This window comes from Oncorhynchus tshawytscha, linkage group LG03, assembly GCF_018296145.1.
Source record: "Oncorhynchus tshawytscha isolate Ot180627B linkage group LG03, Otsh_v2.0, whole genome shotgun sequence".
In the NCBI taxonomy this organism is placed as follows: domain Eukaryota; kingdom Metazoa; phylum Chordata; class Actinopteri; order Salmoniformes; family Salmonidae; genus Oncorhynchus; species Oncorhynchus tshawytscha.
Window position 1 is genome coordinate 33,435,989 of NC_056431.1, and position 22,999 is coordinate 33,458,987.

Here is a 22,999-nt window from a genome sequence, read left to right on the forward strand (position 1 = left end):
TTGATGATTGTTATTCTTTTTCAAGGAGGATCAGAGTCAGCAAAATCAGATGTAAGCAATTCTATTTCATATTTACAAGCAAGTGGTTGTTTTTTTTCTCTCAAGTACGTGTTTATGGTCTTAAGTTTTTACAATGCATTGACCCATCAATGTGAGTGACATCTTTACTGTGTGGGATAGTAATGGGTTATTTAACTACCACACCAGGGGCAGGATCCTGAGCCCCCTTAAACTCCTTGATTGAAAATGCTAGTCCCAACCTTTGTGACATTGTTCATACAATAACTCAATCTTTGAAATTGGATGGTGAACTGAAGCATCTGTGGCTCACTTTGAAAAGGTTGACTGGAGGAATAATATAACTAACAGCTCAAGTTTGAACTTTTCATCTTAGTGATAGACACTGAAATGCTGTACATGGGTAGCATGTTAATACATAAACAAGGAAACATTTAAATGAAAAACAAGTGATATGCATGACAATATGTATAAGGGCTGGGGAGACTCAAATAGCTTTGTTGATTTAGTGTGATTAAGATACTGTAAGAATTACTTATATTCAAACATCAGATGAAGAAAAAACAATAAATTAATTTGTGTATTTGCAGGATAAATTTGTTCACCTATAAAGGAATAATGGCAATGTCTCTTCTCTACTCTACTCTTCCTCTCCTCCATCAGATGCCCGTTGCCTCCATCACTCCCTCCTCTAACCGCTTGTCCTGTGACCCGGAGGAGGAGCGCAGGAGGCAGGAGAAATGGCAGAAGGAGCAGGAGAGACTCCTACAGGTAACAGTGTGTGGGGTGGGGGGAGTTGATTGTTGTGTGTGTTTTTGATTGTTTGTTTTGTTTGTTTGAAGTGTGTGTGTGTGTACATTGTGAATGACTCCCGAGGTCTATTTATGGAGGTAGAGAGATAGAAATGTGTCCAGCCTGACCCCTGCAGAGCAGCTGTAGACTAGAAGCCAAGGCTCGTTATTCCTCCACTCTGTATTCCCCGCAGGTCAAAAGGCCTAATTTCTTAATGAGACATAGAAGCTTGGCAGAAAATCTAACAAGGTTTACCTACTCTGGGGAACGAAGCTGGAATGTAGAGCTGAGCGGTTGAAGGTGAAACTTTGGGATTGTTTTCGTTCTCAGGAGTTAGGTCGACTTCATCCAATCCGTGTCTTCCAATTGCCCTTTACTTAGGTTTTGGTAGACTAAAATGTGGAAATTATTTTTTTGTCGGGATATTAAGGGCTGTCAATTGTTGAATGAGTTGAAGCACTTTCCTTGTCTTTACCATGAAACCAGAACTTTCTATTTCTATTGTTTAACAAGAGAGACTATTTTCCTCTTACATCAAATTGTGATTAAAAGTGGTTGTCAGTAGGGGGCCGGCGACCAAAGTGCTTGATAAACTCTCAATGTGTGTTTATGTGTGTGTGTGTGGGTGTGTGCATACAGTACAGTAACCTGTCTCTCTCTGTGTGCGTGTTTGTGATCAGGAGAAATACCGTCGTGACCAGGAGAAACTGGAGGAGGAGTGGCGTCGGGCCCAGCAGGAGGCTGTGACAGAAGGGGGAAGACACCACCAAGAGGTGAGGAACCATATCACTTTAGCAATGTAATTTTCTGGTTGTAACTCAGGACTTTGGCTTGAACCCTTTACTGTCTGTTCCCAAGGAGCCGAGGGGCCTGGAGATGGACAGCAGGAGTATCAGTGCCCTCTCCCCCCTCCGCCAGCCTACCATGCCCTGGGAGGACAAGGAAGCCCAAGAGGAGGAAAGGGGGAGGAGGGTAGAGGAGGAAGCACAGAGAAGACAGGAGGAGGAAGAGAGGAGGAGAGTGGAGGAGGATCGGCAAAAGTGGGAGGAGGGGAGGAGGACGGAGGAGGAGGAGCAAGAGCTGCTGCGTCTTCAGGAGGAGAGGATGAGGAGGGAGAAGCAGGAGGATGAGGAGAGGAGACAGAGGGAAAAGGAGGAGCTGAGATGGCAGAGGAGAAAGGAGGAGGAGAGGAGGCGCCAGGAGGCTGCTGAACAACAACACAGGGAGAAAGAGAAAATGCAGGAGCAGCAGCAGCAATGGTTAATAATAATAATATTTATTTTCTTTAAAGGTTTAGTTCACCCAAATTACAAAATTACATATTGGTTTCCTTACCCTGTAAGCAGTCTATGGACAAGGTATAACAGCAATCCATGCTTTGTTTAAGTTTCTCTGGCACTGTTTCCAAATGCTAACATTTTAACATTTGTTGCACTAATCTAATGCAAGTCGTTGTACCTATGTTAGCGTTTTTCGCACATCATGTCCAAATTATCCTAAAGTATCTAAAATTGATTATGTAGCCGAACAAAGTCACTTATAGATGATGCTCCAGTATACATTACCGGAATTTTGTATTTTTTTCCCCCCAGTTTTTCAGTGATGCTTTTTACAATGATAAAGATTTGCAATAATTGTTTTTCCTCCATAATTCTCCCTTCCCATCCTACCCAGTTCCCTCTACTAATTTTGAAAAAGTACGTATCATTTGTATGCAGTCTAAAAAAAAAAAAATTCTGGCAGTGGGAGGAGGATAAATTGGTAAATGTAGGGTTCAAGCAGAACAGAAGTTGAATGAGTTAAATAGTAGGACTTTCCGATAACCCCTACTTGAGTACCCATAGTTGGGTTGATGGAAAGATAAAGAGTGGTTGGGGGATGGCAAGGGCGAAGAGAGGTTAAAGAATTAAATTGATGGATAATAAAAATAGCAAGCACACTAATAAAAAAGAAGAATGACGCATAACAGTAGTGGTCTTGCTGAAGCAAGCACACTAATAAAAAAGAAGAATGACGCATAACAGTAGTGGTCTTGCTGAAGCAAGCACACTAATAAAAAAGAAGAATGACGCATAACAGCAGTGGTCTTGCCGAAGCAAGCACACTAATAAAAAAGAAGAATGACGGATAACAGTAGTGGTCTTGCTGAAGCAAGCTATCTTCTGCAGCGCTTTTGTCGTTACAGACATAATGTTAAAGGCTTTAAATGGAAGAAGTTTGGAACCACCAAGACTCTTCCTAGAGCTGGCCGCCCGGCCAAGCTGAGCAATCGGGGGAGAAGGGCCTTGGTCAGGAAGGTGACCAAGAACCTGATGGTCACTCTGACAGAGCTCTAGAGTTTCTCTGTGGAGATGGGAGATCCTTCCAGAAGGACAACCATCTCTGCAGCACTCCACCAATCAGGCCTTTATGGTAGAGTGGCCAGATGTAAGCCACTCTTCAGTAAAAGGCTCATGACAGCCTGCTTGGAGTTTGCCAAAAGGCTCCTAAAGACTCTCCGACCAATGTCACATCCGGAGGAAACCTGGCACCATCCCTGGGGATGTTTTTCAGCGGCAGGGACTGGGAGACTAGTCAGGATCGAGGCAAAGATGAACTGAGAAAAGTACAGAGAGATCCTTGATGAAAACCTGCTCAGGACCTCAGACTGGACTGAAGGCTCACCTTCCAACAGAACAACGACCCTAAGCACACAGCCAAGACAACGCAGGAGTGGCTTCGGGACAAGTCTCTGAATGTCCTTGAGGGGCCCAGCCAGAGCCCAGAGTTGAACCCGATTGAACATCTCTGGAGAGACTGGAAAATAGCTGTCCAGCAACGCTCCCCATCCAACCTGACAGAGCTTGAGAGGATCTGCAGAAAAGAATGGGAGAACGCCTCAAATACAAGTGTGTCAAGCTTGTCACGTCAATCAAAGAGGACTCATGGCTGAAATCTCTGCCAAAGTTGCTTCAACAAAGTACTGAGTAAAGGATCTGAATACTTATGTTACATTTAGTTGTACTATTTTTTTTGCAAATGTTTCTAAAAACCTGTTTTTCTTTGGCATTATAGGGTATTGTGTGTAGATTGTTGAGAGAAAAAATAACATTTAATCCATTTTAAAATAAGGCTGTAACGTTAAAAAAAATGGAAAAAGTCAAGGGGCCTGAATATTTTCCGAATGCACTGTAAAAAAGTAAAAAAGTAAAAGTAAAAAAGTGGTATCATAGAGATTATGCAACAAAGCCTGAAGGCTTATTTCCATTGCAGGCCACTCGTGTACTGTATGTGTTCATGTATTGAACTGTACGCATTTGAAAATACAAAGAGCCCCAAGGGCCCTGGTCAAATGTAGTACACTTTGTAGGGAATAGGGTACCATTTGGAACGTAGACTAGTAAATCAATCATGTTTTTTACAGTGTACATTGATTTGAGAGAGAATGCATTTTCTTGATTATCAGCCCCTAAATGTGTTTTGTTGTGATTGGCAGGGCAAAGTCGAAATCTACTCCAGAGCTGGACGACGTGGAGGAAACTAAAGGTCAGTGGGGATTTACTAATGTCCTCATGTATTCATCAATAGTAGGTCATCCTTATTGACCTTCGGTGGAAGTTGAACCATAACTTAGCTGCTCAAATTAGCAAGGGAAGGTAGGTGTGTGTGTGTGTGTGTGTGTGTGTGTGTGTGTGTGTGTGTGTGTGTGTGTGTGTGTGTGTGTGTGTGTGTGTGTGTGTGTGTGTGTGTGTGTGTGTGTGTGTGTGTGTGTGTGTGTGTGTGTGTGTGTGTACCCATGTAAGTAACTGTATGTCAGTGAGTGTGAATACTGTACACACTGTGCCCAGGCTGGTACGGCAGCTCGGGGGGCATGGCCCAGAGGTTACTGGAGGAGGAGTTGAGACGTAAAGCAGACAAAAAGGCCCAGAGTCTCCGGGCTGCGTCAGAACTGGAGTTGGAGAGGAGAAACATCCTAAACGCCATGAGATACAGAGAGCCAGAAAGAGGTGTGGTTCACAACCTCGACCGTTCCTCGACCGCTCCTGACCACTCCTGTCTAATCAATGCAGGACCCAGTCAACCAACCAGCTCAGCCGATCAATCGCGTTTAGCATGAATGAATATATAAACAGACACTTCCAGATTTTATAATATGTCTTGATCATGTCCTATTGGTCACTGAAGCTGAATACAGAAAATGAATCTGTGGCTCTGTCACAATGATGAATCACTGGTCTTATTGGTGTTTCCTGGATGAATCACTGGTCTACAGTCTATTTCTGGACTTCCATCCAATCTGATTGGCTCTCATGTCGATCCCCTGACACCCTCTCCTCTCCCATTGACTCATCTTTATTTTCTGATTCCCTCTTCTCTCTCATTGGCCCACAGTGACTAGCAGCTGTGGGATAGGCGAAGGATTGGGGAGGAAGGGCCAGCAGAGCATAACCCAGGCGGAGCTGGAGAGGCAGCAGATCCTGCAGGAGATGAAGAAGAAGACCAACCTGGCCACAGACAACAGCTGGATCCGCCAACGCTCCACCAGCACCACCAACAGCAAGGACCCCACTGCCAGCCCCATCAGGAGGTACTCTTCCTGGGGCTTGACTGGGGCTCCGCTGGCATGGGGGAAGTGGATCAGTACAGTACAATGTGTGTGTTGAATGATGGATAAGGGTTAAGCCAGCCTCAATGGCCCTATTAGAAGGTACTCTACCTGGGACTCACATGGGCGTCCATATTAGGACAGCTCCACATGACTCTGACACCAACTCCAAGTAACTCTGACACGCCTTCCATGGATTTGTGACTACTCTGTTCCAACATGGACAGCACACTAAACTGCCTAGATTGGGTCACCAGGGGTTTAATGCTGTATAATGCTAGCTTGAATGAGTGTGTGTAACATGTTAACACATAATTTACAACAACTATTTTAGTAGAAGTAAATGTTTTTAGTGACTTTAACATGTTGTGCTCTAGCCTGGATGCCAGTCTCTTTTCTCTTGCAGTTATCAAAAGAGTTGGCTAAATCAGAAACATAATGGCCTGTGGTATCCAGGCTATTTGGGTGATTACGCTAACCCGCTAACATCCACTAACATCTGGTAATCTGTTTAACTTTTAACATCTGTTTAACTTTTCAGAGGCGAGTCTCTGGACAACCTGGACACCGCGCCCCGTTCTTCCTGGCGCTCGTCATGGACACCGGGAAGCACCTCGTCCATCCACAACTACAGCCGGCCTCATTTTGCCCTTTCTGGCCTCAAAACTACATCCTCCTATAGTGGTGTTGCCTACGGTGGTGGCGGCTATGGCAGCGAGGTCGGAAGTCGTCCTGGCTTAGCCACCCTGCCCTCCTCCCTCTCCATGAGCTCCCTCAGAGAGGCCAGGGGGTGTAACCTATCTTCCTGGTCCCTGCGCTCACCCTCGCCATCCTCCACCCCTTCTCTTGGCCCCGAACCCGAGTCACGCCCATCCTCACAGCAACGCAGCAGGTAAAACATCCAACGTCCAATCACGTGGCACACTGCTGCTTGCCAAAGAACTGAGTCGGTAGATTTGCTCCCAAACCCTGATACAATGTCAGATATCGGAGCTAAAAGTCAGATTCTCGATCTGGGGTTAAGGGTAACACCAAAAGCCCTTGCTCAAAGTAACAAATGCTGACATGCATCAAAATGTCGGTGCTTAGGCGTTTGTGTTCACCACAAACGTGAACCACGGTTTCTTTTTTATTTATTTATATTACAGCATATTGAATGACTGTCATTCATATTCCATTCACCCAGCTCAATGTAACATTGATAGGTTTAGGCAACTACATGACACTCATATTTTCCCTATACCCATCATGAGGTTGCTACAACCTAGCCTACGAAAGAAAGTGTATCACGTAGGTGCACATGTCGAGAGATATATTGGAGTAAACAAGGTGACAGTGACACATTCAATACCGCCTTGCACACTCTTGCCTACATCTAGTTGATCTAGTTTGTAAGCATCAGTCCAAACAGTTGCAAAACATTCCAAGAGTTTCTATTGGACAAATTCAGGTAGGTCTATCCCCATTTCATTTGCTTCCAATTAAGAAACTTTTTCAACCGAATTGACGGAATGAAAACACCCCTGATCACCACACACACAGTTCACTTTCAAAGTAGCCACATACAAACAGCACTATCACTTTTCTCGTTGTATAATTCCTTCTCTCATCAACATTTACCTTTTCCCTTCACTTGTGGACAGTGCACAACACAACAGCTGTCTTGACCTCTCCAAGCTAAACCTTCATACCATAACCGCTAACCACTACACACAGCCTACATCATTGTCAACCATATTAGCTAACGTCATAGTCAACATAGCTACTAGAACTAACTCATTAGTAAATCCACTACAATCACACAGTTCAGGGTACAGCAAGTAATTTAGCATTTACACAGGCGGCCCACAGTGGTAATAAATTAATAAAACCAAAAGCTTATCTCGACTTGGAAGAGATCCAGTGTTGGATAGCCAGCTAGCTAACATAAATAACATTCCTCTCTGTTCGAGTAGGCTAAGTGACTCAAAATTGAGCTCAGGTGGATCATGTTTCCATTGATCATTCTTGAGATGTTTCTACAACTTCATTGGAGTCTAACCTGTAGTAAATTGAGCAATCGGGGGAGAAGGGCTTTGGTCAGGGAGGTGACCATCCAATACACATATAACATGAACAATTATGAAAGTATTTTTGTTTGGATAGGAATGTGTGTGTATTCTCAGTTATCCAGTGTGGTTGATGGTGCGTGGGAGGGCATGTATATTCTCTGTTCTCCAGTCTGTGTGTCTGTGTTCTCCAGTCAAGTTATGGTTCTGCATTCTGTAATCTCAGGTCAGTGAGTGGAAAGAAAGTCTGTACGTTCTGTGATACGGTGCTGGGCAAGGGAGCCGCCATGATCATCGAGTCCCTGGGACTCTGCTATCATTTGACCTGTTTCAAGGTGAGAGTTCAAAGTTCAAGACCGGACCTACCTGACCTGGAGATTGAGGTCATGATTGGTCCATAGCAAAGACTAAACCTACCTGATCCTTTCAGTGCTAACCTTATTCACGGAATGAGACTGTACTAATATGGACAACTTGATCCTAATGTTATACTAACCTAACCAGCATGAATGGATCACAATCTGGTCTGATCCTTTATAACCATACACACAAAACCAAGGAAACAGAAGTCCAAAGTCTCACTGGGTTGTAAGATGGATAGTTGATGACTTTTCCAATGTGGCCAATCATTACCAGTTAATTAAGGTTTCCAGTGTAACATGACTGGAGAAATGTTTCCATTCGCTTTTTAGTTAATTGAAAAATACAGCTCTTCCAAATTCCCGAAGATCTATGACTTGCTGCAGAAATGGCAAACAGTTTGGGACATTGTTTTCATGGTTTTATGAGAATTTCAGGAAATCTGACTGCATTTGTGCCAAACCTCACTAATCAATCCTTCACCTCACTATTACCTATCACCAACACTTGCTGCAGACATCATGACGAGCTTCCAAAAGTCCCTACATGTATACTTGGGCTTGAACTGTCAGTTTTTTATAATCTCATTGGTCTCTCTGTCTGTCAGTCAAGTGTCAGGTGTCTCTCATGGGCTCCGTCTATCTGGTTGTGGCTCCATGGGTATATGTCTAGCACTCTCCCCGTGGCTCCTCTGTCTGTGGAACTCGTCTTTCGTCCAGGGGGCAACTTTCCTCTCCTCTCCCCACCCGGGAGTGAGGGATCTGGGCTAGCCCTCATTGAGCATTTCACCTCTCTCCCTATCCTCCAGTGTATCGACTGTAAGTCTGACCTAGGAGGATCGGAGGCCGGAGCTGAGGTCAGAATACGTAACCGACAGCTCTACTGTAACTCCTGCTACATGCGATTCAAAAGTGAGTATGACTTTAGCTGGGTACCAGCTGAAAAGTGAGCCAACTAGAATCAAAGCTGAAAAATAATAATTTGGTGGGTGCTTACATGTACATGTGTAAATTGGAAATATGTTTTTGCATATCCCAACTCCGCTTGAGAGTGGGGTCACCTTTGTTCAGCACCCCTGGAGCAATTAGGGTTAAGTGCCTTGCTCAAGGGCACATCATTTCAAAATGTTCAGCTCAGGGATTTGAACTAGCGACCTTTCAGTTACTGGCCCAATGCTCTTAACCATGAGGCTACCTGTCACCATTTATAAAAACTCCATAGTCATACCTGACCAGTATCGCCAATAGTAACAGGGCTCCTGTCTGTGTTGTGTCATGTCAGTTATATTATGTTGAGTCGTGCCGTGTCATTTAGTGATATGCTGTGTTGTTGTGTTATCGAATAGTATCGTGTTATAACCTCTATCTTCTTTCCCCTCTAGCTGGACAGCCAACGTCCATGTGACAATGCTGTACTAGAGTAGATAAAGGACTACTTGACAACAACCCATGAACACTGCAACCAGCTGTAACTTCAGATGTATTAATGTGGTTTTGTGATTTGACAAAAAGCCCTGATTCTTCAATTAACAACTATCTTATTCTTTATTTCTACTGTACGCTTGAGAGGGTGAGATTGACCAAAAAAAAGTGAAAATGTTGATATCAACATATTTTTACCAGTTGCTTGTGTAAAGTAGTAGGGATGTGCATGCGCCTGCGAGTTTTAGACTTTTAGCAGAAAATAGGGTTGGAAAATTCTGAAAACTTTCCCAAATATCAGAAATCACTGGTGGAGAGTTTTGGGAATTTTGCAAACCTAATGAAACAATACTGGAAATTGATTTTGGTCTTGTTCATGAGATTATTGATCCTGATTACTTCATACTTCAGAGATGTAAGAGTTTTCATGTTAGGCTGGGGGAAGTCTGCGATTTATTCTCCTTTTCGCCTACAAATCTTTTGGTTACAACAAGTTTATTGTTGACTAAGGTTTGTTGACTAAGGTTTGTTGTTGACTCTTTATTTTTATCAATGTGCCTTTTTGGTTTGTTATGGGGGGAGATTATTTAAATAAAATGTATTGAAAATATATTTAAAACCTCTTATGGCTGCATCCCTTGTTCTCAATTTCTGCCTGAAGACATACCCTGCAGTAAGTAAGTTACCTGCAGTAATGAACTGTGGCATATGAACACCACTGGGGGCAGTGGTAGAGTGGGCAGCTTGGCACCGGGGGCTCCCAGTCGGAGTCGCTATCACTGTGAAAGAAAACATTTAAAAAATATTTGTATTGTATGAGCCTTTTATCATCACATAAAATAAACAGATATGTATTGTATAGAGCAGAGGGAACAGTCACAAAGGTGAAGTGCTGTTCCATTCAACTCTGGCCATTGCTGTGGGCCTGCCCTCCCCTGAACAGCCTGCCCTCCCCTGGCCATGTGTGTGTTTGCTGTTCTACTCCATTCCATTTGAATAAAACATTGAAAATATAATCTGAAAATATATATATCTAACATGGAATATTACATATATACATATAAATACACACACACACCCAAAAAACCAACACACACACACAAACAAACCTCACATTTATTTTTGCAAAAATATATATATCTATATTTATATTTCATAAAACGGCATTAGCACTTACCCGTCCAGAAGTACGTCATGTCCTTGCAGAAACAGCTCCTCACTTTCTGTTTGAATCATAACACTCAAAGATTCCACAAACAAAAAATCTGTCTCACTTTCACTTTTTCACTTTCACGTTAGACTTTGACTTCGCTTTACCTGATTTATTCGCCATGATATCTTCAATGAAATCGTTGAAAATACAACTTTCCGAAATACTGCTGCGAGTAACAAGCCTCACAGCAACTCCTCTGATAGTCAAGGCGAGAATGGAGTTCCTTTACGCGTGCATTTACAAACAAGGAATGGTGGTCCAACCCAAAACCATTACATACTGGCATTTACCTCAGCTCATTGGCTATCTACCCAGCTAGATTTCAAGAAGATCAGTGGTCATTGGGCAGAAATACAGTCAATCAATGAAGCTTCGAAATTATTGGTGCGCAAGGAAGTAATTGCTCGTTGTCTTCAAATCAGTTCACTTCGGTCAATACTCCCCACAAAAAAACAATGACTTTTGGCTGTGTTGCAAACATCCAGAGAAATGCACTGAAACCCACCATGACTAGATAAACGTTGGTTTAACGGTGTGTAATTACGTCGAATGCTCCGTAAAAAATTGAAAGATGGAATTCACGGCACAAACGGTTTACAAAATGTTTCGATTTAGGCTATAAAAATGGATTTTATCAAAGAAAACGGCACTTCATTTGATCACTGGGACCCTCACGAAGAGAAATAAGAGCAAGATATCAGAATGTAAGTCATAATTTTACCTTCAGATGTGAATGTGTAAAAACTGTCATGACGGAAAATGTTTCTGTTGTTGATTGCTCTTCGCAAACAAAAGCATGGTATTTGTTCTCTGTAATAGCTATTATCTGAAACCATAGTTTGATTACCAATATTCTAATGTTTTGAAGGATGTAAAACACTTGCATTCTCAAGAATGTTTAATGTTACGACGTTGTATTTTTAGTTGTCACTCTGAAATTTCCCCTGATGTTGATCCCTGTACAGGGATTGCAGCCATAAGAGGTTTTAACTTCTTATGGCTTGGGGGCAGTATTTTCACGTCTGGATGAGAAGCGTGCCCAAAGTAAACTGCCTGCTACTCAGGCCCAGAAGCTAGGATATGCAAATAATTGATAGATTTGAATAGAAAACACTAAAGTTTTAAAAACTGTTAAAACAATGTCTGTGAACTGATATGGCAGGCGAAAGCCGGAGGAAAATCCATCCAGGAAGTGGGTATTTTCAATTGAATGCCTATAGAGTATCTAATGGGTTAGGATTGCAGTTCATATGGCTTCCACCAGATGTCAACAGTCTGAAGACATTGTTTCAGGCTTGTTTTCTGAAAAATGAAGAAGAATGAGACCTTTCTCTCAGTGGACTGTAGAATCATGCAGTGCTGGTTTTGCGCATGACCGAGTGTGCCCTTTCGTTGTTTTTCCTTTCTATTGAATACGCTATTGTCCGGTTGAAATATTATCGATTATTTAGACAATTGACAACCTGAGGATTAATTTTAAACATCGTTTGACATGTTTCGACGAACTTTACCGGTCCTATTAAGAAGTATTTGTCTGCATGTTTTGAGCCAGTGGATTTGAGTCAAATTTGAGCCAGTCTTTGAGCCAGTCTCTCTGACATTTGGTTTCCGTTTTATAACGATGTTGCGCCAGAAAGGTTAAAAACAAAGGATCCAATTCGGTAAAGTCGTGTTTCTGGTCGGAATGCTGGTTAGTTCCCGCCGCACTGATATCCAAAAGTTATTTCCGGCTATATGTAATAACATAAAAAACGTTCTGGACTAATAGGTTTCCTCCAGACGTGACGCGTCGCATTCAGGCCAAAAAGTTGAATCTTGGTTTCATCAGACAAGAAAATCTTGTTTCTAATGGTCTGAGAGTCTTTAGGTGCCTTTTGGCAAACTCCAAGCGGGCTGTCATGTGGCTTCCGTCTGGCCACTCTACCATAAAGGCCTGATTGGTGGAGTACTGCAGAGATGGATGTCCTTCTGGAAGGTTCCCCCATCCCCACAAAGGAACTCTGGAGCTCTGTCAGAGTAACCATTGGGTTCTGTGTCACCTTCCTGACCAAGGCCTTTCTCCAGTTTGGCTGGGGGCGGCCAGCTCCAGGGAAGGCTCTTGGTGGTTCCAAACTTATTCCATTTAAGAATGATTGAGGCCACTGTGTTCTTGGGAACCTTCAATGCTGCAGACATTTTTTGGAACAGTTCCCCAGATTTGTGTCTCGTCACAATCCTGTCTCGAAGCTCTACGGACAATTCCTTCGACCTCATGGCTTGGTTTTTGCTCTGACATGCACTATTAACTGTGGGACCTTCTTTAGACAGGTGTATGCCTTTCCTAATCATGTCTAATCAATTGAATTTACCACAGGTGGACTCCAATCAAGTTGTAGAAAGATCTCAAGGATGATCAATGGAAACAGGATGCACCAGAGTGTCAAAGCAAAGGGTCTGAATACTTGTGTAAGTGTATTTCAGTTACATTTTTAAAAATGAAATAGCAAACATTTCTAAAAACCTGTTTGTTTTGTCATAATGGGGTATTGTGATTTCAGAGGCTTGAAAAAATATATATACTTTTAGAATAAGGCTGTAAGGTGTCGTAATAAAATAGAGAGACAGAGAAATAGGGGCACTTATTATTGGACACATTCTATAACTATTCTCCCCTTAATGAAATACTTTGCACACAAACCGCTGCCTGTTTGGAATATGAAAAAATCATGAATGTATTTACTTGTGAGTGCCCTTGTTCGCCGTCTATCTCTGTTGGAACCATGTCTTCTAAGGAAGGAGGTAGGTTGGCATTTCAGCGGCACGCTTGTAAGGGTCTGGACCGTCCTCTTCTACTGTTGTTCACTCTGGAAGACAGCCAGCTGTGTCGACGATTCTCATTGGTGATGATATGGTGATTTGAGACTTGTAGTAGGATGGGATGGTTCGAATGGTAGTAGGATGGTCCCTCTCTGATTCGCTTTTCCTGACTTAGGACAGCTAATCAGCCGTGCCAGTGATTGTCTGAGAGGGGAGTTAGTCGCCTCTTCCTCCTTGTCTTGATAGTCACTTTAGACGGTGTGCTGCAGCTCCCTGTCTTTCCTGGTCTAAAGAAAGGTGAGTTTATTTCTTCATCTCATGTTGAGGTTCAAAGTTCCAACCATTTTAGACATGTAGCTACCGCTCCATGCTTTTCTGGTCTAATGTTAATTTTGTTACCAAGGCTTTTTATGCACTCTGGCCAAAGGGGACAACTCCGTCCGTCTGACACGCTCTCTGACGTCACTCGGGGCATGGCTACTTACTTATGTACAGTTTATTGGAGATAGATTATCTTATACCTCCTAAAATCACATTCCTATCCAAGCAAAAATGCTTACACAATTGTTCTTGTTATCTGTGTATTGGATGGTCACCTCCCTGACCAAGGCCCTTCTCCCCCAACTGCTCAATTTACCACAGTGAAGTTGAAGAAACATCTCAAGGATGATCAATGGAAACATGATCCACCTGAGCTCAATTTTGAGTCACTTAGCAAATGGTCTGAATACTAATGTAAGGTATTTCGTTTTTTATTTGTATATGTTTGCAAAATGTTCTATAAACCTCTATTCACTTTGTCATTATGGTGTATTGTGCATAGATGGATGAGAAAAAAATGTTGAACCCATTTTAGAATAAGGCTGTAATGTAACAAAATGTGGAAAAATTCAAGGGGTCTGAAAACTTTCCGAATGCACTGAATTATGAAATATAGAATTGAAACTTATATCGCATTATGGTAAATGGTGAAATAAGTAAAGCCAGCTATAATTTAATTAATGGCTTAGCAGATAACAAGAAAAGACGAAAAGACGTATTTACTTCGCTAAAAGAAAATAAATATAATATACTGTACCAGTCAAAAGTTTGGACACACCTACCCATTCAAGTTTTTTTTTTTTTTTTTTTTACTATTTTCAACATTGTAAAATAATAATCAATAATAATCAATAATAATAATCAAAACTATAAATAACAGATATGGAATCATGTAGTAACCAAAAAAGTATTCAACAAATCAAAATAGATATTAGATTATTCAAAGTAGACACTCTTTGACATGATGACAGCTTTACACACTCTTGGCATTCTTCCAACCAGCTTCACCTGGAATGCTTGAAGAAGTTCCCACATATGTTGAGCACTTGTTGGCTGCTTTTCCTTCACTCTGCAGTCCAACTCATCCCAAATCATCTCAATTGGGTTGAGGTTGGGTGATTGTGGAGGCCAATGCATCTAATGCAGCACTCCATCATTCCTTGGTCAAATATCCCTTACACAGCCTGGAGGTGTGTTGGGTCATTGTCATGTTGAAAAACAAATGATCTAATTTCCATTGCTCAAGTTTCTTGGCATAAGCAAGTCTATTCTTATTATTGGTTTCCTTTAGTAGTGGTTTCTTTGCAGCAATTTGACCATGAAGGCCTGATTCATGTAGTCTCCTCTGAAGAGTTGATGTTGAGATGTGTCTGTTACTTGACTTCTGTGAGGCATTTATTTGTGCTGCAATTTCTGAGGTTGATAACTCTAATGAACTTATCCTCTGCAGCAGAAGTAACTCTGGGTCTTCCTTTCCTGTGGTGGACCTCATTAGACAGTGTCATCAATGCGATTGATGGTTTTTGCAACTGCACTTGAAGAAACTTTCAAAGTTCTTGAAATTTTCCGGATTGACTGTCTTAAAGTAATGATGGACTGTTGTTTGTCTTTGCTTATTTGAGCTGTTCTTGCCATAATATGGACTTGGTCAAATAGGACTATCTTCTGTATACCACCCTAGCTTGTCACAAAATAACTGACTGGCTCAAATCCATTAAATTAGACAAATTAGCTTTTAACAAGGCACACCTATTGATTGAAATTTATTCCAGGTGGCTACCTCATGAAGTTGGTTGAGAGAATGCCAAGAGTGTGAAAAGCTGTTAAGGCAAAGGGTAGCTACTCTGAAGAATCTCAAATATAATTTGTTTTATATGATTTGTTGAACACTTTTTTGGTTACTACATGATTCCATATGTGTTATTTCATCGTTTTGATATCTTCATTATTATGCAATGTAGAAAATAGTAAAATTAAGGAAAACCTTGGAATGAGTAGGTGTGTCCAAGCTTTTGAGTGGTACTGTATGTTTATGCAGATATCAATTCATTAGACAGCCCAAATGGAAGAATTACATTCAATTAAAAAGGAGAACTATCCACTTCTTTCTCCCTGGAGAAGCCTCCTCTAACCCATTTATGTGAAATCATCCACAAACTCAAAGTAGCAGATGCACCCAGCACAGGAGATTCCCTCCCTCATTTCTTCCCTTCTTCCCTCCCTCCTTTCTTCCCTTCCTTCCATATTTTCATCCACCTTTCCTCCTTTCTTCCCTCTCTCATGTGCATACAAAGAGTTAGGGCTAGTGGTTGTTTTGGCTGTCAGATGTGGAACTGTGTTAGAGCTGTCAAATCCACAGGCAGCTCCTTACGTTAGCTTATTGTGGACACTGCCATTGGATACAACGAAATCATCCAACTTTATAATCCATCAAATTCCATGCAGCTGCGTTAGAAGTTCATACAGCCCCATTACAAATTCAAACCCTCGAATGCATGATGCTCTATTGTATACACCTCGATTAGACTGATGTGCTATAAATCCCTCCATCCACATGAACGTGAAAACAGGCATTAGCCTACACATTCTACTGCCGTTTTCATTATTTGTTTTCAACTGCTGTGATACGAATTGTGTGGCAGTTCCTAGAGAGGCTTATATATTTTTTAAATGTAGGGCTCTATTCAATCAGATCACATCCACCCTGATATAATGGCTAGAGCTTTCACTTTCAAGGAGCGGGACATTAATTCAGACACTTATTAGAAATCTCGCTATTCCCTCAGACTAATCATAAAACAGGCAAAGCGTGTGTACAGGACTATGATTGAATCCTACAACACAGGCTCTGAAGCTCGTCGGATGTGGCAGGGCTGTAAAAGCATTACGGACTACAAAGGGAAGCCCAGCCGCAAGCTGCCAGTGAGCTAAATGCCTTTTATGCTCTCATTGAGGCAAGCAACACTGAAGCATGCGCGAGAGCACCAAATGTTCACACTCTCCGTAGCCGATGTGAGCAAGACCTTAAAACAGGTCAACATTCACAAAGCCGCAGGTCCAGACGGCTTATCAGGCAGGACGTGTACTCAAAGCATGCATGGACCAACTGGCAAGTGTCTTCACTCACATTTTCAACCTCTCTGTGGCCGAGTCTGTAATACCTACATGTTTCTAACAGACCACCACGTACCTGTGCCCAAGATAGCGAAAGTAACCAGCCTAAATGATTACCGCCCCGTAGCACTCACGTCGGTAGCCATGAAGTGCTTTGAAAGGCTGGTCATGGCTCACATCAACACCATCATACCAGAAACCCTAGACCCCTGGAAAAAAGGAACACTTATGTGAGAATGGTGTTCATTGACTACAGCGCAGCGTTCAACACAATAGTGCCCACAAAGCTTATCACTAAGCTAAGGACCCTGGGACTAAACACTTCCCTCTGCAACTGGATCCTGGACTTCCGAACAGGCCACCCCCAGGTGGTAAGGGTAGGCAAGAACACATCTGCCACACTGATCCTCAACACTGGGGTCCCTCAGGGGTGCATGCTCAGTACCCTCCTGTACTCCCTGTTCACCCATGACTGCGTAGCCAAGCACAACTCCAACACCATCATTAAGTTTGCTGATGACACAACAGTGGTAGTGTCACGTTCTTTCAAAATCGAACCCAGAAGCAGACCAGGACAAGGAGAGTAGGAAGAAGGTGAGTATTTATTTACAAGTGAATGTGAATGGGTAGATATATCCAGGTGGCGTAGCGGGCAGCGGTGGTGAGTTGATGGGAGTAAATAGGTGGATCCAATGGGGTAGCGGAATCCTCCGACGACCAGGCGGGAATGGGGTAAATGATCCGGGTGAGTAACTGAAGACAGTAAGTTTAAGGCAAGCAATACGTAAAAAACAACAAAACAAATTCTATCCAACTTGAGGCTGATACTATGGCACAACATACTGTTCATGGCTAACGATCCGGCAGGGAATGGATGTCAGGTCAGAGCTTTTGAAGGGGAGAGGTGATGATCAGGACAGGTGTGCAGATTACTGATGGGATACAGGTGCGGGTGAACATCGATCTCCCAACAAGCTAATTCGCCCGGCAACCAGACAGGGTGCGTTCCAGGACACCGGAAACACACTCCAGGACAGAAACACAGGCAAACACAGACTCAGGAAGCGGGATTCGTGACAGGTAGGCCTGATCACCGACAACAATGAGACAGCCTCTCTCAATGTGAGCAAGACAAAGGAGCTGATCGTAGACTGCAGGAAAAGGAGGGCCATACAGGCCACCATTAACATTGTTGGTGATGCCAAGGACCTTGAAACTCTCGACCCGCTCCACTTCTTTCCCGTCAAACTATCAGGTTCCAAACACACCAAGACAGTTGTGAAGAGGGCACGACAACACCTTTTCCCCCTCAGGACACTGAAAAGATTAGGCATGGGGTGAGACATTCTCACTAATTTGTAAATAAAGCCAGTTTGTTATTTAGAATTATTAATTTATGGAGAAACATAACTTGATTATTTAGCAGACATCACATGCTTATATTCAGTCAACACATATATCTTAAGAATATCATGGAATATATTTGAGCATTTTTGTTTCACCATGCTTGTCTCAGAGCAGCGCGAAAAGGTGCTGAAATAGACATCCACAGCGGGAAGGCTATATATAATGATATTTGGGAGATTTTTTTTTTTTTTTTAAAAACAACAGTGTGCAATTGTAATCTGAATAAACGCCACAAAATATTATTTATAAAGGCCAAAATATAGCCCTGCTAATAGCCATAATGGCGCTGTACAACGTGACCATGTGTTTGAAAGAGTATTTTCCAGTAAGCAACCATTTGTTTACCTTCATAAGACAACTTTGTTCCAATATTTCTGTAATTCAGTGATATTTATTCCCATAGTAATTCATTATGGATACATAACTAAATAAACATCAGCATTTTGAAAGAGTATTTTTAGCATTATTTTATTAATGAGAGCATAAAGATGCTGATGAAGAAATACAGTATATGCTTTTACATTTGGATAATAAAGCGTTTTAAAGATATAAACCACCTGCATTAGTTTATTAAGCTACTGTGCAGTCTGACAAGTGAAACACACCCTACAGTACATACTGTAGTAAACATGGGAATTGCCCGGGTTTGCATTGCAAATGAGGGCATACACTTGGGTCAAGACGACAGCAGAGTAAGTATACCTTTATGTAGTAAAATAAAGGTTAAATAAAAACAAATGAAAGACCTACAACACCTACAGTAGGCCTACAGTATATCTAAAAATAAAAAAAAATTAATCTCTACATGTAGGTCTCCTGATTTAAACCCGATCGACCTTGTTTGGCATCAACTGAAAACACTCATCCGAAACTCTGACAAGCCAACAAGCGAAGATGAACTGGTCAAGGCCATCAAGATGTTTTGGCTAGAGAAATTGACGATACAACAATGCAACAAATACATTGATCATCTCAGCAAGGTCATACCAGTGGACGTGGAGCTGGGTGGAAGTGCAACAAAAACGTAGTTTAAATAAACATCCGCATTTGAATGTCTTTTTTCTCAAAAACATAAAGATGTTGATGAAGAAATACTGTACTGCTGTTTTGTTAGAAAGTTAACACTTTATAGTACTTCAGCATCGAATACATTGCAAGGGACTTTTAATGCAGGGAAACTTAAATCCATTTTACAAAATTTCTACCAGCATGTTAAATGTGCAACCAGAGGAAAAATAACTCTATCCCACCTATTCTCCACACATAGAGATGCATACAAAGCTCTCCCTCGCCCTCCATTTGGTAAATCTGACCATAATTCTATCCTCCTGACTCCTGTTTATAAGCCAAAATTAAAGCAGGAAGCACCCGTGACGAGATCAATAAAAAAGTAATCAGATGAAGCTGATACAAAGCTACAGGACTGTTTTGCTAGCACAGACTGGAATATGTTCTGGGATTCCTCCGATGGCATTGAGGAGTACACCATATCAGTCATTGGCTGCATCAATAAGTGCATCGATGATGTCACCCCCACAGTGACCAATATACATATACAATGTACATGCACCCACCAGAAGCCATGGATTACAGGCAGCATCCACACTGAGATAAATGCTAGAGCTGCCTCTTTCAAGGAGCGGGACTCGAACTCGGAAGATTATAAGAAATCCCGCTATGCCCTCCGACGAACCATCAAACAGGCAAAGTGTCAATACAGGACTAAGATTGAATCGTACTACACCGGTTCTGACATTCGTCGGATGTGGCAGTGCTTGCAAACCATTACAGACTACAAGGAGAAGCACAGCCGAAAGCTGCCCAGTGACACGAGCCTACCAGATGAGCTAAACTACTTCTATGCTTGATTCGAGGCAAGACCTTTAAACAGGTCAACATTCACAAGGACGCAGGGTCAGAAGGATTACCAGGACGTGTACTGCGAGCATGCGCTGACCAACTGGCAAGTGTCTTCACTGACAATTTCAACCTCTCCCTGACAGAGTTTGTAATACCAACATGTTTTAAGCAGACCACCATAGTCCCTGTGCCCAAGAACTCTAAGGTAACCTGTCTAAATTACTACCGCCCAGTAGCACTCACGTCTGTAGCCATGAAGTGCCTTGAAAGGCTGGTCATGGTTCACATCAACACCATCATGCCAGAAACCTTAGACCCACTCCAATTTGCATACCGCCCCAACAGATCCACAGGTGATGTGATCTCCATTGCACTCCACACTGCCTTTTCCCACCTGGACAAAAGGAACACCTATTTGAGAATGTTATTCATTGACTACAGCTCAGCGTTTAACACCATAGTTCACTCAAAGCTCATCAATAAGCTAAGGACCCTGGGACTAAACACCTCCCTCTGCAACCAGATCCTGGATTTCTTAATGGGTCGCCCCAGGTGGTAAGGGTAGGTAACAACACATCCGCCACGCTGATCCTCCACACAGGGGCCCCTCAGGGGTGCGTGCTCAGTCACCTCCTGTACACCCTGTTCATTCATGACTGCACGGCCAGGCACGACTACAACACCATCATGAAATTTATTGATGACACAACGCAATCACTGACAATCGCTGACAACAACGAGACAGCCTAAAGGGAAGAGGTCAGAGACCTGGCCGTGTGGTGTCAGGACAACAGCCTCTCCCTCAACATGATCAAGACAAAGGAGATGATTGTGGACTACAAGAAAAAGTAGACCGAGCACGCCCCCATTCTCATCGATAGAGCTGCAGTGGAGCAGGTTGAGTGCTTCAAGTTCCTTGGTGTCCACATCACCAACAAACTAACATGGTCCAAGCACACTAAGACAGTCGTGAAGAGGGCACAACAAAACCTATTCCCCCTCAGGAGACTGAAAAGATTTGACATGGGTATGGCAGCAGGCAGGTGTGAGTGCATCTGCACGCACAGTAAGGCAAAGATTTTTGGAGGATGGCCTGTTGTCAAGAAGAGCAGCAAAGAAGCCACTTCTCTCCAGGAAAAACATCAGGGACAGACTGATGTTCTGAAAAAGGTACAGAGATTGGACTGCTGAGGACTGGGGTAAAGTCATTTTCTCTGTTGAATCTCCTTTCCGATTGTTTGGGGCATCCAGAAAAAAGCTTGTCTGGAGAAGACAAGGTGAGCGCTACCATCAGTCCTGTGTCATGCCAACAGTAAAGCATCCTGAGACCATTCATATGTGGGGTTGCTTCTCAGCCAAGGGAGTGGGCTCACTCACAATTTTTCCTAAGAACACAGCCATGAATAAAGAATGGTACCAACACATCCTCCGAGAGCAACTTCTCCCAACCATCCAGGAAGAGTTTGGTGACGAACAATGCCTTTTCCAGCATGATGGAGCACCTTGCCATAAGGCAAAAGTGATAACTAAGTGGCTCGGGAACAAAACATTGATATTTTGGGTCCATGGCCAGGAAACTCCCCAGACCTTATCCCATTGAACTTGTGGTCAATCCTCAAGAGGCAGGTGGACAAACAAAAACCCACAAATTCTGACAAACTCCAAGCATTGATTATGCAAGAATGGGCTGCCATCAGTCAGGATGTGGCCCAGAAGTTAATTGACAGCATGCCAGGACGGATTGCAGAGGTCTTGAAAAAGAAGGGTCAACACTGCAAATATTGACTCTTTGGATCAACTTCATGTAATTGTCAATAAAAGCCCTTATGAAATGCTTGTAATTATACTTCAGTAATTCCATAGTAACATCTGACAAAAATATCTAAAGACGGAAGCAGCAAACTTTGTGGAAATTAATATTTATGTCATTCTCAAAACTTTTGGCCACAACTGTACATACTACCTCAAATAACCGCTACCCCCCTGTATATAGTCTCGCTATTGTTATTTCACTGCTGCTCTTTAATTACTTGTTACTTTTATCTCTTATTCTTATCTATATTATTTGAAACTGCATTGTTGGTTAGGGGCTTGTATAAGTAAGCATTACACTGTAAATTCTACACTTGTTGTATTCGGCGCATGTGACTGATATTGAAGTTGAGGCTTTTTCACAACAGTAGCCAGGCTATAAAAAGTATATTTTCCTGCTAATAGGAAACATTTGCATGATGGGCTACACGTGCTACAGTACTACAGTAAATCTGTTTTCAAAATGCCTCCAGTTCATCACTACTGTAAATAAAAACACAGCATCTTGTTTACATTCTTTATTGTAACCACAATGTCACACATAATTTGTATCTACCTTTCCAATTACTTTGAGTTTGGGATTTACAAATGTGAGCTTTTCATTATTAGTTGCATTGTTTTAGTTTGAACATGAAGACTTTTTTTCTATAAATGATTGTTTTATGCAGGATGCTACATTTTTGACCAATTGCAAGTAGGCCTAATAAAAAAAATCCTACTTCTTTAAGTTATTTTATGTAGGTCTAGGCTCCGAAGAAATAGACTCCAATTAAGCCCTCTTGTTGTTTGTGAAGTCAAATTAAAATGAAGATGATTGTTGAAATGAATTGCTCGACTGGTGTATGTTCTCTCCATCTGTTGGTGTGCAACACTTGCATAACAAGTTAGCTATATTTTCAGCACCAGCCACTGTTCACCTTCAATTGATTGCACTGCGGTTGCCGCCAGTTGTTTTTTAAATGTAACCTTTATTTAGCTAAGCAAATCAGGTAAGAACACATTCTTATTTCCAATCACGGCCTAAACCGGCCAAACCCGGATGAAGCTGGGCCAATTGTGTGCCGCCCTATGTCACTCCCAATCACAGTCGGATGTGATACAGCCTGTATTCGAACCAGGGACTGTAGTAATGCCTCTTGCAGTGCCTTAGGCTGCTGCGCCACTCGGGAAAATGGCCTATATATATATATATATATATATACACAGTGAGGGAAAAAAGTATTTGATCCCCTGCTGATTTTGTACGTTTGCC

The 22,999-nt window shown here is 42.3% G+C and overlaps 1 protein-coding gene across 10 annotated transcripts in view; it reads left to right on the plus strand.

The window, feature by feature from the left end:
* LOC112234605 (LIM domain only protein 7) overlaps window positions 1-9,836 on the plus strand; it is a 121,546-nt gene extending 111,710 nt beyond the window's left edge. For 9 of the 10 annotated variants that reach the window (XM_024402836.2, XM_024402828.2, XM_024402863.2 and 6 more), the window contains 11 exons: window positions 26-51; window positions 682-789; window positions 1,491-1,583; window positions 1,669-2,069; window positions 4,286-4,335; window positions 4,638-4,796; window positions 5,182-5,377; window positions 5,937-6,287; window positions 7,670-7,778; window positions 8,612-8,714; window positions 9,185-9,836. In XM_024402836.2, the coding sequence (XP_024258604.1) occupies window positions 26-51; window positions 682-789; window positions 1,491-1,583; window positions 1,669-2,069; window positions 4,286-4,335; window positions 4,638-4,796; window positions 5,182-5,377; window positions 5,937-6,287; window positions 7,670-7,778; window positions 8,612-8,714; window positions 9,185-9,207 (1,619 nt within the window). In that variant the 3' untranslated portion in view covers window positions 9,208-9,836. The remainder of the gene's footprint in view (window positions 1-25; window positions 52-681; window positions 790-1,490; window positions 1,584-1,668; window positions 2,070-4,285; window positions 4,336-4,637; window positions 4,797-5,181; window positions 5,378-5,936; window positions 6,288-7,669; window positions 7,779-8,611; window positions 8,715-9,184) is intronic. The other variant, XM_024402877.2, reaches the window with a different exon arrangement.
* The last annotated feature ends 13,163 nt before the right edge of the window (window positions 9,837-22,999 follow it).